Raw genomic sequence first — 20,891 nt, 5'->3', positions numbered from 1 at the left:
CTAATTTTATTAACCCTAAATTAATTTCATATCTTTATTTTGTTATAATTAATGCATGAATAACTCAAGTTAAAGTCATTACTACTTGGGTAAGTTGTTTAATATGAGAAACAAGGTTCATATGTGAGTAATTTGGTTCTAATTTGATTAATTTGGAGAGAAAGTAAGAGGGGGAGGGGGGGATTTCTCATTGTTTTTTAGAAGAAGGGTAAGGTAGGGAAAAAAATGATAAAAAGTCCGTGAAAAAGTAAAACTCGTACTTGAACGAGCAACTATGTTATAATATGCTAGTCAAATCTTCTGATAAAATCTGACATTTATAATCTGCTTATGCTGGAATTAAATATTAATCCGTTGTTTACCAAACAGAGCTGTAATGTTTATAAGATCCAACTTATCTAGCTCTCGACCGTCACCATTTCACCGGATGGTCCCCAACCTACCAAATGTACCGGCCACCTCTATGATCGACCATTCTCAACGGCTCGCATGATTCGCTCAAGTTATTATGACTCTTATAAATTAGTACAAAGATTAAACTTAATTATTAATAAATTATAATTATAATATGAATGATCATATGATTCATGAGTTGGCTCACTTGAAAATTGAAATATAACTCCGATCAGTTGACTTTGCTTTAAATGGACTATTTTGTTCTGAAGTAACAAAACGGAATTTTGTAACTACTCCGTATATTACAACCAAATGACGACTATTACAAAAACAAAAGACTGTGTGAACAATTTGACGGAACTCCTGGTCCCACATCCTTGAAATTTCGTTAATAACGAGGTGCTGATATTAGATCAACTGTATTTCCCGGCAAAAGTTTTGAACCCTAAATCCCCAAATTCCTAAAATCCCCAATTTTTTCAACCCTAATGCAAATTATCGACGCAAATCCAAATTAATCCAAAATGGAAACTATTCTAAGAACCCCATCTTCTTCAGTTCTATCCCCAATCTCATTACCTTCTCGAAAGCTTCACGTTTGCGTTAATGGCATCAGATTAAAATCCAATTTCCCCCTTAAAAAATCACTTGTTTCTTGCTGTATATATAATGGGGTTAGTTTTCCTTCTCTTTTCTCGATTATTAATTAGATTAATTCTTTCAATTAAGGCCCTCTTTCCTTGTTCATTCAATTAATTGCGATTTAATAAGTTATAGAGATAGAGATTTTAGGGTTTTGAATAGGGTTTTGAATGTGACTTTGCTGTAGTTAGAGTGTTTTGAATTGTTGTTATCAGTAATTAGGGCAGATAAGATTCAAAGGATCATGCTTTTGAGTAGTATTGTAAGTTTAGAATCTAGAATGGATGATGGAAATTGGAAAGTTTTCGAGGCGGAGTATGTTTGGACTTTCCTTGAACATAGATAGGAGGTTTTGGAGGTGGCTTGAAGGTTGGTTCTGTTGGAATTTGGACTTCCGTTCGTCGGGTGGTATGTAGCTTACAGCCTACAGGTTTGGCATTTCTTCTTGTACCATCACTTTACCAGTGTGTGAGTGTATCCTTGTTGTTTGGAGGAGAAGTCGAGTAATTGTTTATCTGACGTAGTCACTCAGAAGTTGCTGAAGCCTAGAAGCGGGGCAGCAAGTGAATACGGAATTGGATGGAGGGGACACTAATGAGAAGGGAATAGTTCGTGTGTTTCAATAAGAAATTTGCTTGCTTTAACCGAAGAATTATGGATTAATTAGATGTTGTGTTTCGAAAAGAAGCTTTGTGATTAGAGTACAAGGAAAAGTGGAAAAGGGGTGAAATGTGAAGGTTTTGTCTTTGTTTTGTATGTATCTATGCTATTCAGTATTCATACATGGGTAAATGCGGGTGGTGCATCCAATGGCCGAACTTGACGGCTATTATATATAAAAAAAAAATCTTGCTGGTGGTTTGAAATTTAGTGTCCATGTGTTATGCATGTCTCGTAGTATTGAATATCGGGTATGGTATGAAGTGTCCAAGTAGCGTGCCTTCAAATGACATTCTGAATTTTGTTACCAGACTGAGAATGAGAGGGGGTTTGGGTTTGGTTGATTATATAATATATATAGAGGAACTTGCTTTGAAAATTTGTTGTTATTGCTGTTTTAAGCGCAGATGCGGCGTTCTATTTGTTCCCGTAGAATTTTCACACCAAAAGACATAAATAAAGCAAAATGTCTCACTAAACTCAATGTGCTTCTTTTTTATTGTGAAGTTTCTGAACTCATTTTCTGATCATGGGTTACTAGAAATAGGCTCTCTATGTGAAAACAGAGTGGTAAGGCTTTGTCATACATTCAACCCCCTTACCCTGCCCTTTGTGGGAGCCTTTGAGGCATCAGGGTAATGTTGTTGCTGTAAAGGATATAAGAGCCATCATGTGTATATAGTTATGTTTTAGAATGAACTATGAAATATTGCAATGTACACATAATACTTGGATGTTCGAAGAAAGCATTGGGGTAATGTTGTTGCTGAAATGTTGCAATGCTAAACATGTAGAGTCGCTAATTTAAAGCAAGGTTGTACATACAGCGGCTGTTGAATACCAGTAATTTACAAAGGGGTGGGGTTGAAGCCTTACCATTTAATGTACAAAAATGTCATGTTTTCTACTAATCTAATACTTGAATTCATGTTTTTGTGCTCGTTGATTGTGAAGTTTTTTCATTACTGTAGTTACTTTCGAAATTTTCATAGCTATGAGCTGACACTGTTATTGGCAGGCAAGCTCGTGTTCAGCAAACAGTCGTCGGATTAGTAGTCTGGAATCTCTTTTTTGTTATGATAAGCCTGTTCCAGAACAAATAATTGAGAAACCTGTTGGCTTATCAGTTGCCGCAAAAGAAATAGGTGATCACGCCAGTTGTTCCGATTGTCAAGCTAAGGGTGCTGTACTCTGCACAACCTGTGGTGGTTCAGGCTTGTATGTTGATTCCATAATGGAGTGCCAAGGGATCATTGTTAAAGTCCGATGCTTAGGTAAGAAGTTTTCTTTTGGGTTTTTCCTGTAAACTGTCAATTCATGTCAGTTTACTCTTTCTGGTAATTCATTCCACCTTTTAGAATATAGAATATAATAAAATAAATCTTAATGGCTCCGTAAAGACGTAAACTCTGTGTTTCTTATATTGTGCATTACTTCTATAATAGAATCAGAAAACGAGACAGAGCATGAAATTTGATTCTACTTGCTTTTGATCTGCTTAGGAAAATTAGCTGCTTTGATGGCTCTTAGGATTGATAAATAATAAATACAGTAATTAGGGACTGCTATTAGCTTTCGGTCTATCTCAATCTTTTCAGTAGGCATCATAATGCCCTAAAATATATACGCATTGACTGTCAGAATTTGTAAGCTTGACTGCTCGACTAAGCACCGATGCTTGGCTGTTATAGTGAATCCCAATCTTGAAGACGACATCTTCAGTGTGCTTATCTTTTACTTTGCCCTAACCCATTTTATATCTTAATGAACCGCTTGTTGTACTTGTAGGTTGTGGCGGAACAGGCAACATCATGTGTTCCGAATGTGGTGGCAGAGGCCATATGTAACTTTATCTAAATGAGGTTTGTTCATCCTGTACTTCCGCATTGCTACCTTGGTTGGCTACTTTTATTGTGTAATATTCAGCCGCTAGGATAATGTACACATTTTGTTGAATGTTTGTATTTTACAAAAAAGATTGATAGTACATTTTTCCATTGACATTTTAACTAAACGACTTGCGTATTCATCATATTTCGTGAATAGTGTGTTTCAAATGCAGTCGAAAAACTGATATTCTGTGCCTGTAATTTAATGGGAATTGGGATAGTGCAAAATGGCTCAATGGAATTTGAGTGTCTTTTGTTGTGACTTGTGATCATTTGATGGAAACCTCTTCGTTTTTTAACACAACCCCGAGACTGTTGCATCCCCGTACCCCTTACTTCGGGCAAAATGTCAAACCTCGTGGACATCGCCACTGATTTTTTTTACCAGTAAAGCCAGCAATAACACCACGGCCCAAACTTGAGAAACAATGTGGTTACATAAAATGCTTAAAATTACTTCACTCATAAACTCGGTGGCATCTGAATATAATTGAACCTAACCTAGAATTATAAGGAGCCTTAATTCGGGTTGGTTCAGTATATGTTGTCACACCGTCAATCTCGAATAGAGGTGGCAATCGGGTCAGTCGGGTTGGGTTTCAGTCGGGTCGGGTTTGGGTCATATCGGGCCAGCATGCCCTTTCGGGTTGAGTCGTTATCTGGTCGAGTTGGGTTTGGGTCGGGTCATTATCGGGCCCGGTTACTTAATCGCATTACTACAATTTTTTACTATTAAATTTAGTTTTTAACCTATTATTTTGTTTAATTACTTCATTACTAAATCAAACATATCAATCTAAACACAAAATCACTTTCATTTTGATCAAAATTAAGCTTAATAAATTATTGGGTCATCAATTTAATCGGGTCAGCATCGGACCGGGTCAATATCGGGTCACTGATAGTCGGGTCGGGTCGGTTTCGGAACGCAATATTTTCGGGTCGGATTTGCTCGGGTCCGGTCAGACTTGCCAACTCTAATCTCGAACAGCCTAGGGGTAGGGGACGTTTGGTATACAAAATGGTATGGATTTAAAATCGGAAATAAAACGAAAGGTCATATTATGTTGGAACTCGATTTTCTCATTCATCGAGTTTGGACCGGTTTTGTAATTCGGAATTAAATTAACATTCTAAATTTATCGTATTAATAACAAGTGTACATTACTCGAAAAACTAGAAATCCGCGAAGATAGTCTTGTAAAACATTTTGATACAAAGAAATATTTTTACACTAGAAAAAACATTCAATGGTGAGTATCATAATCACTTTGAAACCCTTCTGTGTTGTCCTTGATCATAAATGTTTCCGCCGCGAACATTTCAACAGTGTCATGTACATGAGGATATCAAACCCCCGCCGCTCCAATGAGTGCCGGTTCTACCGGCCAGTTGTCACCATGAGCGGTCAGAGGCCGAAGCATAAGATGGCGGAATTAGTGAATGTGATTGAACCATGAAACAGAGTTTAGAGCTCTAGAGCAACCTGCATGAGATGATCCACATCACTCAAAAACTTGGTTGAGTTGTACTCTTCTGCATCAAAGAGTTCAACCGAGTATGATCGTTTCAGAGACGGTCTCTGGTTTAGCTTGCTTAATTCTGAACTTTTTCTCTCGCCTTTCAGGATATCAACCACCTCCTTCATTTGAGGGCGTTCCATGGAGCATTGATGTATGCACATGTTAGCTGTCATTGCCATCACATTCATTTGTTCCGCGTTGTAGCTATCACCAAGAGTCGGATCAATCAGTTTCTTGATATCGTTCTTGTCGAGAAGTGGTTTAGCCTGCGCATAACGAATGATTAGGATAACATTTTATTTTTAATTTGTATGAATCAAATCGATTCTTAATCAGGGGGTCTTACCCACATAACAAGACTCTTCTGAGTGTTATCAAGCGCCAGGCGACCTGTAATCAGTTCCAGTAGTAGAACACCAAAAGCGAAGACATCCGTTTTTTCATCGACTATTCCATGCATAAAAAACTCAGGAGGAAGATACCTGTCCCAACATAAAGGTTTACACTTTACAGTATCGATAACATATTGTTGGAACCGAAATATTTGATGTTTCAGATCACTAACCCAAATGTGCCTTCGAATTTTGCTACTGTAAGGTGAGTCCATTGATCTGGCAGCCACTTCGCCAGCCCAAAATCTGAAATCTGCATTGTGGTTCGACACTGTACACGGTTAATGTTCCAAAGGAGTGTTTTTCAAACAGTCAAACGGGAAGACGAATGTGAAATAATACCTGTGGCTCGAAATCCTCTGTAAGCAGAACATTGGCCGATTTAATATCCCTGTGAATGATTCGTCTCTGGCAACCTTCGTGGAGATAGTAAAGACCTTCAGCTGATCCGACAGCAATCTTCTGTCGAATATCCCATTGAAGTTTTTCCCTCGAGCCTGAAAAGCATGAACAAAAATAGTTTTTCACCAATTTAAGGATGTAAAACACGGTAAAAAGTTAGAGAACTGGTGGTATTTTTTCACACCCCGGAGTACAGATTCTAAGCTCCCATTCGGAGACAAATCAAGAACAAGATGCATTCCGCCTTCCACGCCATATCCGATAACTTTTGCAATGTTTGGATGGTTGACATGTACTATTATCCCAAGCTCTGATAAGAAATCTGCTGCCAGCTCTTCTGGGTCTCCTTTCGAAATGCGCTTTACTGCCACCAGTCGCCCGTCTGGTAGAACTCCCTTGTAAACCTCTGCATACCCGCCTTCTCCAATTACGTTTTCTGACATAAGTATCAGTAAACAGTAAACCGGGTCAAGACTCAAGAGGGAGGAACATGAATTAAAAAAAAAAAAAAAAAAGGATATTCTCTCGTGTACCTCTCGTTTTTCATAAAAAAAAAACTGTGACCGACAATAATTCTCTGTTACGAGTTCAGAAAACGGTGATTTTTTTTTTCACTTTTTCGTTTTATAAGGTATACCTCTCGTTTTTCATAAAAAAAACTTTGACAGACAATAATTCTTTGTTACGAGTTCAGAAAACGGTAATTTTTTTTTTTCAAACCAATTATCTCGTCAAGCCCTTTAATTTGAAAAAAAAAAAATCACCGCTTTTTGAACTCGTAGCCGGTAGTTATGGTTGGTCAGAGCTTTTTTAACGAATAAACTTTGACCGACCATAATTCCCGACTACGAGTTGAGACGTCGGTGAATTTTTTTTTCAAACCAAAGACCTCTCAAAGATGGTCAATTTGAAAAAAAAGTTTATCGTATTTTGAACTTCTAGCCAAGAGTTATTGACGGTCAAAATTTGTCTTTTTGCAAGAAAAGAGGGGTACATCTTAGAAATTGAAAAAATTGAAGGGTACACGAGAGGGAGTGGATGATCGGGACGGAGGGAGTAGATGATTAGCGAAAATACCTTTGTTAAAATAATTAGTCGCTTCATGAAGCTCCTTAAGACTGAAATTCTGCCAAGACGGTTTAAAGAAGCACATATCGCCATCTAAAGAAGGCATGACAGGAATCAAGCTAGTTCGAGCACTTCTACTCTTTCGCCTGGTAAGCTTTGGCAAAGTTATAGGATGAAAAGTTTGAAAACGTTTCGGCCCTTTTTTCAGCATATGAATGAAGCCGCGCCAATGCGAGTTCTGTCCACCTGAGTGATGTTCTGAATCAGAGGTGCTGACACCATCAGATTCATTACATTCCTCGGAAATATCTCTAGGCGACTGCTCGTCTCCAGAGCCTTCTGCTTCCAATTCATCTACGTCAATTCGTGTTGAGTCTGATATAATTAATTCCTGATGTTAGTAAAATTCTAACCAGTTGTATATGTTGTACGATATAGAATCTGAGCTTTGTGATAAAGTATCTGAGCTTTATGTTAAAGAATATGAGCTTTATTAGAAAGTATTGAGCTCATTCATTTACACATTAAAAACATGAACTTTGAATTAGCTCAGAAAGAACACATATAAGCTCGGATTCTTATACCTTGGTTGTACAATGCTTATGATACAACTGAATGTATAATCCAATTTGTGGAAAATTCTGAACTATTCGGGATAGTAATCTTATGACGAATGAATAATTATCTCACCATGAGCAGAAAACGGGTCTGACAGACGAGTTGATCTTCGGAACCTTTGAAGAACATCCCTTTCTATAGCTTCCAATGAAGTAGCTCTACTACCATGGCTGCATTTATAAATACAAGCCAATATTACAGCAATTCAATACACACAAGAATAACCATGATGTTCGCTACTGCAATGTCGACCATTTTTTTTTGCAGCTGTAAATAAAGAGTTTTTATACACAAATGCACATATTTTAGTAATACCATAAACTAAAACAACAAAGTAAGTACATTGGGTATCTAATATTGAAACCGGTTAACATCACCAAAATTTAACAAATTACAGGGATTGGTCTTGGACCGTCTTACACAAGACTTAACGACGAAAATTCCCATATGATATGGAAGCAAAATGCTGCTTGTCTAATATTGAAACCAGTTAACATCACCAAAATTTAACAAATTATTATCAGGGTTGGTACGTCTTGGACCGTCTTACACAAGACTTTACGACAAAGATTCCGGTAAGAGGAACGTTCAAAAAAATCACATACCCATATATTATTATGTCAATCATAAACAAGGGAGAATGAATTTTAATGAATTTAATTTCTATAGAAAAAACAATCATACACCAGTTATATATTCTCGTGTAAGCCTGCCTTACGTAGAAATTGTGTAAAACAGAACTTTAAACGCAAATATCTTAGTTACTAAAAGACCCCGTTTTACAAAATTCTTGTAAGGCGGTGTTACCCAAGAACTCGTAAAAATGCATAACAAAAAAAATAGGATGAAAAGAAATTAAATACCTTGGTGGTGCATCAGAATCCATGGCATTCTCCCTTGATTAATCTAAGAAATGTGACAAAAAAAAATATAACAAAGGTAAAAATGTGTGAATTTTAGAAAAAATGACAGTTTAGAGAGAGAAAGAAGGTAGAAAGACAAAAGAATTAGAGAGAGAAAGAAAGAAAAAATGTATGGATTACCTTATTAATAAATTTTCAATCTTTAATCTCCTAATTATTTTCCTATAATTTCGGTTTTTCATTATTTTTGTTAAATATGGAATTTTTTTATTTTATGTCTACTTGTATTATGTTATGTTATAATGTTGTTTTGTAGTAATAAAAAATGAAAAGATATGATGAGACATGTATAGCATGAAACTATACTTGCATTAGTCATTATTGTTAGTAATCACCAACATTTATGAATAATATAAATGTTTGCATATAAGGAAAAGTATAGTTTGATATTATGTGGTTGAAATCTTTGAATTAATCAGAAAATAGTCCATCGGTTCCGGTCATTTGATAACCGATTATATTTTGGGTATTTCAGTTAATTGGTTACTTTTTTTTGGATGACGAGGGGTTTAATGACTTAATCTCCCCGGGCACATACAATACCCTGAAAACCACGTGTGTGAGGTAAGACATCCCTTAAGATGACAAATAACCGCAGCATTCCCTTGTAGAGAGTCGAACCCGAGACCTCTAAATTCGTTGCCAATGGAAATGTCTTTGATGAACGATTAGATATCCTCCACACTCAATTCCATCCACTCGATATCCCATAATTGGCTTTCATCCTCTTTCTTTGGTTTTTGTGTCAAAACCAAATGTTAACAAATGACCGAGACAAAAAAATAGTAATTATTGTGTAGGACAATATTATAATGTAAGACGGTTTTTTATTATAAAATCATTTGTCACAATAAATGAATATTACACTGATAAAAGGACGGTCTTACATTATTAAACGGTCTTAGTCTATAATATACGATCATAGTAAAAATAATTGTGATTGGGTTGGAATAAAAGAATGTTGATGGCACGAACACAGTAGTAGCCGGCCTAGACATTGAGTTAGTTGTTCTAGTGTCCTTGTCCTGTCCCTTGATTCTTCATTGAATCAATATTTTCGGACATATAGTAAGTCTCTCTTAAGACCGGTATAAAATAATTGACTGGGTATATCATATATGTGTTGTTTTAGACTCATTTTTCGTTTGCAATTGTCTTAAAAATTATTTTGTGTCTTATAAATTGTAGAATGAAAATGAGAAGAAAGGGAATGCATCCTTAATAATTAAGGGTAATGATATTTAAGCATTAAATACCTTTCAAATTTGGTATTAATTTTGAAATTAAGAACTAAATTACACATTCACCAATGAAATTAATGTACGAGTATAGTATTAAGAATTTGTATTTATCATTTTCCAATAATTAATATAGGTAATTGTAGAAGGCTTGCAACTATGATTCTCATGGATATCATTCCTCTAATCTTGTATGCTGCATTTACTTCTTCCTATCGATTTTCTTTCAAGCAGATGTCAACTAGTTTAGTTGATAAAGTCGTGAAATATAACTCATGACCTGGGTTCGAACTCTATTAACATTGAAAGTGCTTTTGTGGCTTCCTTTACACCAAAAAAAATCGATCTACCCTTAAATAGCTTTACTACACCATCCATAGACCATAATGTATGAAACCGTCACATGTGAAAATTTAATGCATGTCTTTCTTGCTTCACAAATTTGTGTTCTTGTTAAAGACAGCCATATTCGTCTTATATTTAAAACAAGTTAAATACGGAGTATGATAGATGGGACAAAAGCATAATACTTATGGGAGAAAAAATAAGAAAAATTAACAACCGGTATAATAAAATCTAATAATTTAAATAATAAAAAAATTTCATCAAAATGTGAATAATTACTAGGATACAAGAATTACAACCCCACGACAAATTGCATAAAACTAAATTTAAAAACAAACAAAAATTCTATTTTAAATTTGTAATTTTCATCACAAATGTCTTCTGATATACAGTACTTCTAATCTTTGATTAAATGCAATGTGTCATGGGAATGGTTTACATTTGTTAGTTATGATTTACATTAGTACGACGAATTTTGTCGAAGACAAATAAAAATTAAGATTCAAGACCAAGTAAACGTCGTAAATCTCTAGTGGCGGAACTATGATTTGAAGCACCCTTTGTCGAGAACGATGGCAAAGGGAGTGAATCGGGTGACGGTGAGACGACAAAAGCCGACCCTGCATAGTTTTGTACCGAAACATTATTTTCAGCATTAATCTTCTGTAATTTTTCTAATGATTCTCCTCTTGTAAGCAAAATTATTTGTCTTGTTAACCCTCTCTTCGGCGTCGTTGAACGTTTTCTTTTCGAAAATTTCACATAAGAACCCCTTATGTGATTTTGATGAACAATCGATAACGACCCGCCATGTTGATTTTGTAAAAAATCATGGGGATATAATACTTTCGTGCCCATGATCGATAATTTTGAAATGATTTCGATGTTTCCCTCAAATTGATAAATCGATTTAGTATCGTATTTGAGGGAAACGAAATGAGGGATGAAATTTTAACAAGAATTTTACGATGTCGAGGAAATTGTGTTTATATTTCACATTAAAATTTCTTCCCTCTCTTTGGAGGATTTTACCTCCTCAAAAGAAAGGTGAGAGTGCAATAAAAGGATTTTGTTTGATTTATTTTTGTGCAATTTTTTCTTCTTTTTAACAATTTTACGATTCCGTCTCGTTTATTAATATAAAAAAAGATCTTAGTTAATTAGCTTACAAAATATAATGGTTGAATGATAATGATAAGAAGGTAAATAATCCATTGGTTGTGACATAAGACACCGTAAAATAATAGAGAAAAATTAGGAGACTTTATCTAAAAGATAATTCATGACGAGGAATACTATTTTTGGCATCCGTCTCTATATATATAAATATAGAGATCGAGTCATGATCGAGCTCATTTTGATGAAACTGGCTTTTAAATTTTAGGATCTTTGGTTTTGACGGAATCAATGACCGAGATCTGTTGAAACAGACACGAGATTTAGTAGTTTGTGTAGGAATTTGACGAAATCAATGACCGAGATCAATTCTCTTAGACCGATTCTCTCTTGTTCTCGGTTTTTGAAGAAACACCTTCATACTACCTCTAATATGAATATGAAGAAACACAAATTAAGAGAAAGTGACCCGAAAGAAATCACAATTTGTCGACACAAAAATTAAAACAGAATACCAAAAAAATCGAGGACAGAAAATTATTGATTAATTGAAGTTTAAACTGAAATGATAAACAGACTTCTTGCATAAATTCATGCCAAATAATTTATCTTGACGTACTTCCGGAGTATTGTTTTAAAACTTTTCGATAAATCTATAAGCTGAATGAACATGGAGAATGAACATAATTCAGCAGGTGATAATCACAACAAGATACAAACAGGTACGAAAACTGAGTTTTCATCGGTTAAAGAAAATTTATTGAAATTACGTAATGTTACTTCGACATGCTAATTCAAGTTCTAAGAAAATTTATAGAATCAATTCGTTCTTTCTTTCCAATGATGATGAAAAGAATGCATGAAAGTATGAAACTATTACTTGCCTGAACAACGGGATTCTGTACAGCAGGATTTTGTCGTGTAGAATGAAAACCCTGGATGCGGAAACTCATATAGTCATGGCAGTCGAAAGACAAACTTAAACGATCTGTCTCCTGCGACGAGTTCTGCGTCGAATAGGGGATGGAGTCTCGGGATCACCAGTATATTCACATCTGACGATCATTGTGTCCCATGAAGAACTTACTAGTGTCGGATAGTAAGGATGCCAGCTGCAATCCCTCACTGTGTCTTCATGATTGTCGAGCTTGGCTACCACATCACCACTCACCTATGGTTTAAAAATATTTAACCGTCAAAAGTAAAAAAAAAAAAAAAAAAAAAAAAAAAAAAAAAAAAAAAGGAGATTACAGAAAAACGAATGGCGACAGCCACAAAGTAAAGGTATAATGACAGCAATAGATTCAGAAAGAGTTTACTAGGACACAAGCAAAATAAAAATGTATGACATTCGTGACAAAAGCCGTAAACGAACAAATAGAATAAAAATGTACTACCGTCGTGACAAAAGTCGTTAACGCATACCCACGAGGACATAACAAGAGAGACTCATAGTGGTACATAATTGCACAGTACAGGGACATCGTATTTTTGATAAGTAATTCCACGAGGCATAGCAGTATATTTTTACAGAAGCGAGAGTTGATTTAAATGTATCATTCCGCCATTCAACTGGAGGGAATATTCAGCCACAATTCACACCCATTTGATAGTCTCCATTCAACAGCACAAAAAGGGAATTGTATCGAAAATTACTAGTCCTACTACACTTCTAAATCTCCCAAGAGTCGTCAAAAGCTTTTTATCTTAAACGGGGCAAACCATACGCAAAAGTTGTTATTTGACAAGTAAGAAAGTGCAAAACACAGTCCAACTCTGGTCAAAACAAATAACGCCACTACTGTAAGAGACCGTAGAAGAAAACATAACGACTCTAGTAAGAGATAGTACAAGAAACCCGTTGCAATAGGACTATAGGAGTGAATGAATGAGGCAGAGGGGTAGACATGTGGCTTTGAAGGGGCACTCGGGCAAAACCCATCTACTACTAGGTTAAGGTTGTGAACAGGTGGGAGGAGCCCCGGCCGCTGCTGGAGTGCTGGGAGAAAGTTTAATGTTTTTGATTTAGAAATAGGGGGGCGGAAAGCTGTTCCAAAATGGCTCATAATGAAAACTGAGTCGTAAAATGCAAGAATACTTTGCTACTTCACAATACAAGAAACCTAAAGAGGCCCGTGAGTCATTTTGCTTTATTCCAAAGCCAAAAGCATAATGAGTTGTTGGCCCTAATGGAAATGAAACTTCCATCCCATGGGAAGCAATAACACGATAACTATACAAGCAAGAACACATCCATGTGTTTGACTAACATGGCAGCACTTAAGGATGCAGTTTTTTCTTAACTCGGGATTCAACAAAATTGAAGGGCTAAAGCATGTTCCATATTATACAAACAATGACCTCATAAATCATGAACGACTAAGCATCATTCACCTTAGAAACAATATGGTCACAACTCACAAGAAATATGAGATTTAATTTTCGGAGTATTAAGTAGCTAGAAATGTAATTGCTCACCAAATCATAGATATAGACAGCCCCATCATTTGATCCGGTGTAGATGTACTTTTGACCAGTGCTGCAACATGCACACGATACCAGCAATGAGCATACGCTCCAATTTTCATAGAAGTATGTTCATACAAATTGTAGCGCATACACTGCAGAGCTATAAGCCTTTTTATATACACAAAAGCATAGAACCATGCCACATGTTTTGGTTGACTAAAACTTAATTTCTACGTTAGTCTAACTAAAACAAAAAAACGATTTTTTTTTTAATATGGTCTGGAATTCTTTACCCAAAACCATCTACATAAAAACAAATTCCATGAATAAGTGAAGGCAAAATAATGGTTAAGAAAAGCTCTTGTTTCAGGAAGCTAACTTCCCTGTGATTCCGGAAAGCAGATGCAGTTCAACTACTACAGTGTCCATAGTATTTCACAGATAATATGTAAAAAAATTGCTGATCAAACACGATTTGCTTGATATACAACAACAACAACAACAACAACAGAGCCTTAATCCCAAAATGATTTGGGGTCGGCTGACATGAATCATCCTTTAGAACCGTCCATGGGTGAACGCACACCTCAAAATGCGAAAAAAAAAAATAGAAAAGGAAAAAAATGAAAAACAAAAAGAGCGAAACATAATACAAAGTCAAGGTAAATTTATAGGTTTTAAAATCGAAGTCCGGATTTCTTTTATAAAAACTTAAAATTTGTTGAAATAAATGAATAAATCTCATTTTATCAGTTTACATAAATTCATTATACTCGGGTGTTAAATTTTCAGGGCCTTCATCCCAAAATGATTTGGAAACTGCTTACATGAATCATCCTTTGAAACCGTCAAGTTACAATAAGTAACGGAACATTACCATCAGGAGTAAAAGTTACCTGAATTCTGGTGAGAAGTGACAGCGTATAAGTGTGCGGAGGACAGAGTGACCTCGATATGTTTCCACGGACTGATCTTTAGGGTGCTTCATCTTTCTGCGATGTGCAGGGTACTCCATCCATCTGTAATCCCAGTTATGATTTCGGTGTGCAGAACTGACAAAAAGGAATCCACAAGAATCATAATGGTGTCTACAGCAAACACGTGACAGACTAAACAACATACGAACATCTTAACAAATAACTAGTAAAAGGCTATCTCTTCTTAGATCTTTGCTTAATTCTAAGACATCGGCAATCAAAGAGTAAAACCTCATCATGTTGGAAGCAATAGTAAATTAGCTAATAAGGTTGAGAAAAAACACAGAAGTTCTCTCAATCTAGACAACTATTGTGAACAACGCCAACAAACACACTGCAAGCTTCAAAGAGAATAAAGTATTGTGCTAGACGAGAATATACATGTATGATCACAAACACATACCTCGCCTTTGAGTTGGAAGACATTTTCCGAATATCCCATAGTTTAATAGTTTGATCTTTTCCATTTGATATTAAGTAGCGCCCATCTCCACGACTGTCAATGAAGGTAATGCCTTCTAAATGACCAACTAAAGTTCCAGCAGGCCGTCCTCTCGCATTAAGGCACCGCCTATCCCATACCTATAAATCAGATATCCTTGGCTCAAGATGCAGAAAATTATCTAAGAACAAACTTTGTCACCCTCAAAAGGTATTTTGTTAATTATTGATTTTCAATAGCACTATATGAAGACAACCAGACATTATATAGCCCAAATCGGGAAATCTCATGATTCATGAATGCAGCCACGAGGAAATGCATTTTAAGAAATTACAACATCCTTCAACATTTCATCCTTCATTAATCGCAGGGCATAAAGTTACTAAAGGTGAAACAATGCAGTGTTCTTAAGATATAATCCTACTTTTTTTTACAAGAAAATTTCTTGAGAATTAGTCTTACACAATTACACATTAATATATATACTTTTAAGTCTTTTTACAAAAAAAAAAAAAAAAAAAAAAAAAATACAGCTATTGTGATGGACACAAGAATAGGAAGTTGCAAGTGTCTATGAATGACTCCCTGTAACATCACCCCCGGATTATTCCAAGATTGGGTTGGACACAAGAATGGGGGAAAGGCAGTAGCATGGGCGTGTATTGGCTCATAAGATGGTAGGAAATCAAGGCGCTTCAAGAAAATCAAGCATGGACGTGTATTAACAAAAGGCCTGAAGCCAAATCTAAACGTTTCAATCACATAAACAGCAGAGAGCAGCCCAATATCGTACAGGGACAGGGTAGGAACTTAGGCGCTAAGCATATCAGATATCTAGAATAACAAGCAAGGCAGCTTACTTTGCAAAAGGTATCATCACTTCCAGAATACATCAGATGACCCGATTCATCAGCAAAACAAACTGTATTTACATCATCCTGCAAACAGCCAACAACTTTATTATGCTCAACAAAACTTTGTAACAGGGATAAAAAATAAAGAAGTATACCAAAACTATTTGTCTGCACAGCAACAAGTTACCTCATGAGCAAATAGTCGAAGAGTACACTGGTTAGTTGAGAGATCGTAAACATATATAGCACTATCACTACTCGCAGCAACAATCTCTCGTCCATCTGTAGAGAACTTCACAGAAAAGATCCCAGATATATATTCATCCCTGTCATCATTTTCCATGGCGAAGTTAAGACCTTCATGAATTTCCTGTAAAGAGCAGGACAATTAAAGGTAATTAATTGTCTAGGCACAATATCTAGGCACACAATAAGCTTATTAATTGTCTTTATCTCTCTTCCAAAATTACATAAGAACTACTGCATATTAAACAGTTTATGAAACACAGTTTCTCCAATACATACATTTCACAATTTCTATTGTCTGCATCCTACAACAACAACAACATCATCATAGCCTTAATCCCAAAATGATCGGCTGACATGAATCATCATTTAGAACCGTCCATGGGTGAACGCATACCTCAAAATGCGAAAATATAGAAAAGAAAAGGTGAAAAACAAAAGGGGAGTGAAACATAATACAAAAGAAGGTAAACTTGAGGTTTTAAAATCGAACTCCGGATTTCTTTTATAAAAACTTACAGTAGAATTTAAATCAAGAAGAAAGATTAAAACGATTTTGAAACCGAAGTAAAACTTAAGGGTCCGGAAAACCTTAAAAGTGAACCAAGTATTAATATATAAGAAAGCTATTGTCTACATCCTACGAGGTATAAATTTTGATAGCTTATATTACTCCCTATATTTTTAAGAATTTATGAAACAATGGTCATTGAATTTTCACCCAAGAGAATAAATGTATGCACAAAGAACTATGTCGGTCAATGTTCATCCTCGACAAATGTAAGAAAGTACGGAGTACTTAGGAAGGAGTCATTGTTGCTTGATAATAATTCACAAAAAGTAGGGTGCGCGTTGACTAGGAGGATACATGTTCCATTTGATAAATGTTTGAACCCGTCACACTTGTTTTTGTAATTTGAGATGAAATTCAAACCATATTACTATTGCAATAGTTCCAAACTGGCAAAATTCATCAGCGAAAGTTTCTCTAATTTTTCCTATTGTTCTCATAACATGATCTACTTATCTACGGGCTAAGGGAGAATATGCTTATTTATTTCCCCCAAAAAAAATCCATGAGAAGATATGGGTGGAGAAAAATACTTCCGCAATTGCTAAAGAAAATTTATGTGAAAGCAACTGTATCTTAGTTTTTGTAAATGTCCAAGAGAACCGAAATGAAAAAGATATCTCAAGCCAGTTGATACATACCGTAACATTTGCAAGAGATTCTTTAACTCCTGATTCCACGTTAACTATATGAACTACCGGTGACATGCTTGAATAAATCTGCAGTTGCTCATAGAATTAATAACACATCACTCATCAAGTAGTTATTAAATCAAGTTCAGTATATAAATCACCAAAAGAACAGTCAACTTGCCATCACAAGTAACCAAATTAGTATATCAAACTGTCAATGTCAACTGGCCTCCAGGCACAATAAGGGTGTGTTTTGGATACAAAAAGAGGAAGGAAGGAGAGGGGAGGGGGTAGGGTAGAGGTAAGGGAAAGGGAGGGAAGGCGGAGGGGAATAAGTGAGTTACCCCTCCAAATATTTCTTATGTTGGAGAAAATTTAATATGCCTTGCAGGACGGAAACGGAGGATTATTGTTCCTCCAACATCATATTGCTAACCACACACACCTGACTAATATAACGTCTGTGCCAGAAAGGATACGCGTAGGCATCACACTAGATAGCGCTACCATTTCATAAGGAGATATCAATTGGAAGTTTGAAACAGCAGAGGTGACCAAGACTTGCTCACCAATGTAAGACTTTACATGATGAGCAACATTCAACATCAGGCACCTTACTATTTATTTAAAGCCAGCCAAAAATTAGTCTGCTAAATTCGCAAGAAAAAAAATCTCCGCGAAAGAAAACAGAGGTTAATCTTGAGGAGCATTTTCGTACCACCGGGCAAAACATCATAAGCGTTACATAGATTCACCAAATCATCAAATATTAAATCACAAATCAACTTAACAAGCAACAGACACAAAGGAGCAAATACAACACTCAATGCAAAACTCCATAAAACTATAATGACACGCAAGTCCTCTCGAGTATTCGTAAATAGAAATTGAGTAAGCTGAGGGAGTATAGTTGCTTAGTTGCTGCAACAGTAAACCGTCCTCAAAGATAGCACATAAACCAACAGGGACTTACAAGGAACCGCTGATCAGGAGAAAGGCATGTATCAGTTATCGTCCAACGCAGGCTTTTTGCCATTATATCTTTGTGAACCTTCCACCCATTTTCCACATTGTACACCCGTATACGACTTCCCTGTATAGGCAAAAAATATGCTGAAAACTAAACCTTCACCAAACATACACCACAAAATCAAAGAGAGTAGTGCCAACTGCCAAGTACCTGACATCCTGCAACTAGCAACGATCCATCAGGCGAAAATTGGGAGACATATGCACTACTTTCCATTTGATCAACCAAAAACGGTCCATTCACTGGCAAATACCGACTAACAACATGGCAACCATCTGAAGCCGCAAACTTAGACCTCGTAGAATAATTACCCTCGCGGGCAGCCAGCATTTTCACAGGTGAGACCCAATTATCACATTTCCCATTAATCCTACCACTCATATGCTTACTGGGTCTTGATCTTAGCTTAGTAAGTTGAATAATATCGCTATCAAATTCGCGGTCACTGGTACCAGTACCAGTACCACCACTACCACTACCACTACTGCTAGTTCCTTCACTGCAATGGTTGCTACTTCTCTTTGACCTAGGCATTGTCCTACTAATCCCTTACCCACCTACCCTATTACAACAACGACGACGACAACAACAACATCAGAGCCTTAATACCAAAACGATTATGGGTCCGACACTCCGACATGAATCATCATTTGAAACCTAATCAATTGCATAAGTAAAAAATAATGAAATACTTGAATTTAACCAGATGAATACAAAATTAAGACATAATCATCAATTAAAATACCCATCAGGCCATCTACGGGAATATCCGTCTCAATCGTTTGTTTAACTTTAATTAAAATACCCGTCTCAGCTCACAAAGAGTATAAAAGGTAAACAAATGATGGATACGGAGTGAAAAAATAACCTATATATTAGTAACTAAAATGAAATAATAAAACAAATTCAACAAATAAAACCAAATTACTTACAAAACAAATGAAGGGTTTTGATGCAACAAGAATTTGTATGAGAATATTGGGGGCGGATTGATTGAATAATGGTGTTAAGAGTGTTGACAGTAAAATATGGAAGGCTAAATGAGCCACGTCCTGCGTTTCACAAACTTCCGAAAAGGCAGTATTATCCGTCTTAAATTTAAAACACGATAAATATAAATGGGACCAAAACATAGAGTTTAGCGAAAGTGGTAATTAAGCTTATTGACTTTGTTTAATTGTGAAATTAAGCCCAATAAATTTCAGTTGGAGCAATCAAGCCCTTAACTTTCACCAAAAGTGAAATTTAATCCATTTTTAAAATTTTCATATGAATTTTAATTATAAACATTTTATATTAGTATTAAACCATTTATTATATAATAAAAATTACTAATTGTAACTTTACGAAATTATACATAGTTTATTAATCATTGAAGAACATTTTTACATACATATTTAATAAATTATTTATAATATACTCCCTCTGTCCCGGTCATTTGTTGTCCTTTTTTATTTTGGGTGTCTCAGTCATTTGTTGTCCTTTCAATTTTAAGAATGAACTTGATGAGTAATTTGATCATTCTCATTCAATTTGTTCCACTTGTCATTTAGTTATTGGTCTTCTTCTTTTTCCTTGGTCTTTGTGCCAAAACGAAATAACAACAATTGACCGGAACGAAGGGAGTATATAATATTCATACCTATATAATAAATTGTCTATATACTATAAAATAAAAATAAAAATAAAAAACAATTCTCAATATTTAATACAAATAAAAAAATTAAAATCCTAAAACAACATATTTTATATTTGATAAATTGTATTAAAGTGACTTTAATATAAGAATTTGGTGAAAATTTAAAAAATGGGGTTGAATTTCACTTTTGGTAAAAGCTAAAGGCTTAATTACTCCAATTGAAACTTATGGGACTTGGTTTCATAATTGAGTAGTTAGAGGGCTTAATTACCAATTTCGCGAGTAAAGTTTAAAGTTAAGGGAGAATGATTGAATAAACTATACTCATTAAACAAAGTGGCCTGGCCCATTTTAATTCAAAGATATATACTATCCTTCTTAAAAAAAAATATACTCACCAAAAAAAAATATGAAATATTATTATACGGGTATTAATATCTTAAAATATTCTATAATGTATTATGATTATCTAATAGAAACTCTGCTCTCAATGTATACTCGTTTGTCCCTTATAATGGAATAATAGACAGTTATCAACACGAGGCTTTAACTAACTAGATCTAATTATTTTATTCCCCTAATTAAGGTATTTTTCTATTGTGATACGGTTATTATTTCTAAATTTGGTATGACTTTCTTAATTTGTATTGATATACTCCGTATACGTATTATGACGTTAAAGCTGCATGTCATTATCATAAATTTCTCTTTTTTATTGGAAATTTTGTGTTCTATATACATTTTTCACAAATCATTATATTAAGCGTGTTAGCAATACTTGTATATTCAGGTATGTAGTATATGTTATTCTTTTTTATT

At 35.2% G+C, this 20,891-nt stretch overlaps 3 protein-coding genes across 6 annotated transcripts; 1 reads left to right on the top strand and 2 right to left on the bottom strand.

Moving 5' to 3' along the window:
- The first annotated feature begins 806 nt into the window (after window positions 1-806).
- LOC141619180 (uncharacterized) lies at window positions 807-5,911 on the top strand. Of its 2 annotated transcripts, XM_074436201.1 has the most exons (4): window positions 813-1,070; window positions 2,717-2,972; window positions 3,487-3,560; window positions 5,215-5,911. In XM_074436201.1, the coding sequence occupies exons 1-3, from the start codon at window positions 921-923 to the stop codon at window positions 3,543-3,545; spliced, it is 465 nt and encodes a 154-aa protein (XP_074292302.1). In that variant the 5' UTR covers window positions 813-920; the 3' UTR covers window positions 3,546-3,560; window positions 5,215-5,911. The 2 variants fall into 2 exon arrangements, with proteins under 2 accessions (XP_074292301.1, XP_074292302.1); XM_074436200.1 differs by lacking the exon at window positions 5,215-5,911 and having other exon boundaries at window positions 807-1,070; window positions 3,487-3,732.
- On the bottom strand, window positions 4,693-8,607 carry LOC141619179 (receptor-like cytosolic serine/threonine-protein kinase RBK2). Its single transcript, XM_074436199.1, has 8 exons — window positions 8,454-8,607; window positions 7,663-7,760; window positions 6,982-7,347; window positions 6,089-6,340; window positions 5,845-5,999; window positions 5,676-5,755; window positions 5,457-5,592; window positions 4,693-5,376 (listed from the first exon to the last, which is right to left on the bottom strand). Exons 1-8 carry the CDS (start codon window positions 8,474-8,476, stop codon window positions 5,056-5,058), a joined length of 1,431 nt encoding a protein of 476 aa, XP_074292300.1. The 5' UTR covers window positions 8,477-8,607; the 3' UTR covers window positions 4,693-5,055.
- Window positions 8,608-11,841: 3,234 nt separating this feature from the next.
- Window positions 11,842-19,596, bottom strand: LOC141619187 (LEC14B homolog). 3 transcript variants are annotated; one of them, XM_074436212.1, is made up of 10 exons: window positions 19,366-19,596; window positions 18,584-19,090; window positions 18,377-18,496; window positions 17,413-17,490; window positions 16,142-16,324; window positions 15,961-16,038; window positions 15,062-15,240; window positions 14,578-14,733; window positions 13,691-13,751; window positions 11,842-12,383 (listed from the first exon to the last, which is right to left on the bottom strand). In XM_074436212.1, exons 2-10 carry the CDS (start codon window positions 18,965-18,967, stop codon window positions 12,192-12,194), a joined length of 1,431 nt encoding a protein of 476 aa, XP_074292313.1. In that variant the 5' UTR covers window positions 18,968-19,090; window positions 19,366-19,596; the 3' UTR covers window positions 11,842-12,191. The 3 variants fall into 3 exon arrangements, with proteins under 3 accessions (XP_074292313.1, XP_074292315.1, XP_074292314.1); XM_074436214.1 differs by having other exon boundaries at window positions 18,584-18,990; window positions 19,366-19,496; XM_074436213.1 differs by having other exon boundaries at window positions 18,584-18,995; window positions 19,366-19,480.
- Window positions 19,597-20,891: the final 1,295 nt, after the last annotated feature.

The sequence above is a fragment of the Silene latifolia genome, chromosome X, assembly GCF_048544455.1.
Source record: "Silene latifolia isolate original U9 population chromosome X, ASM4854445v1, whole genome shotgun sequence".
NCBI lineage: Eukaryota > Viridiplantae > Streptophyta > Magnoliopsida > Caryophyllales > Caryophyllaceae > Silene > Silene latifolia.
The sequence above is the reverse complement of the archived record's forward strand: the minus strand, read 5'-3'. Positions and strand labels throughout refer to the sequence as shown.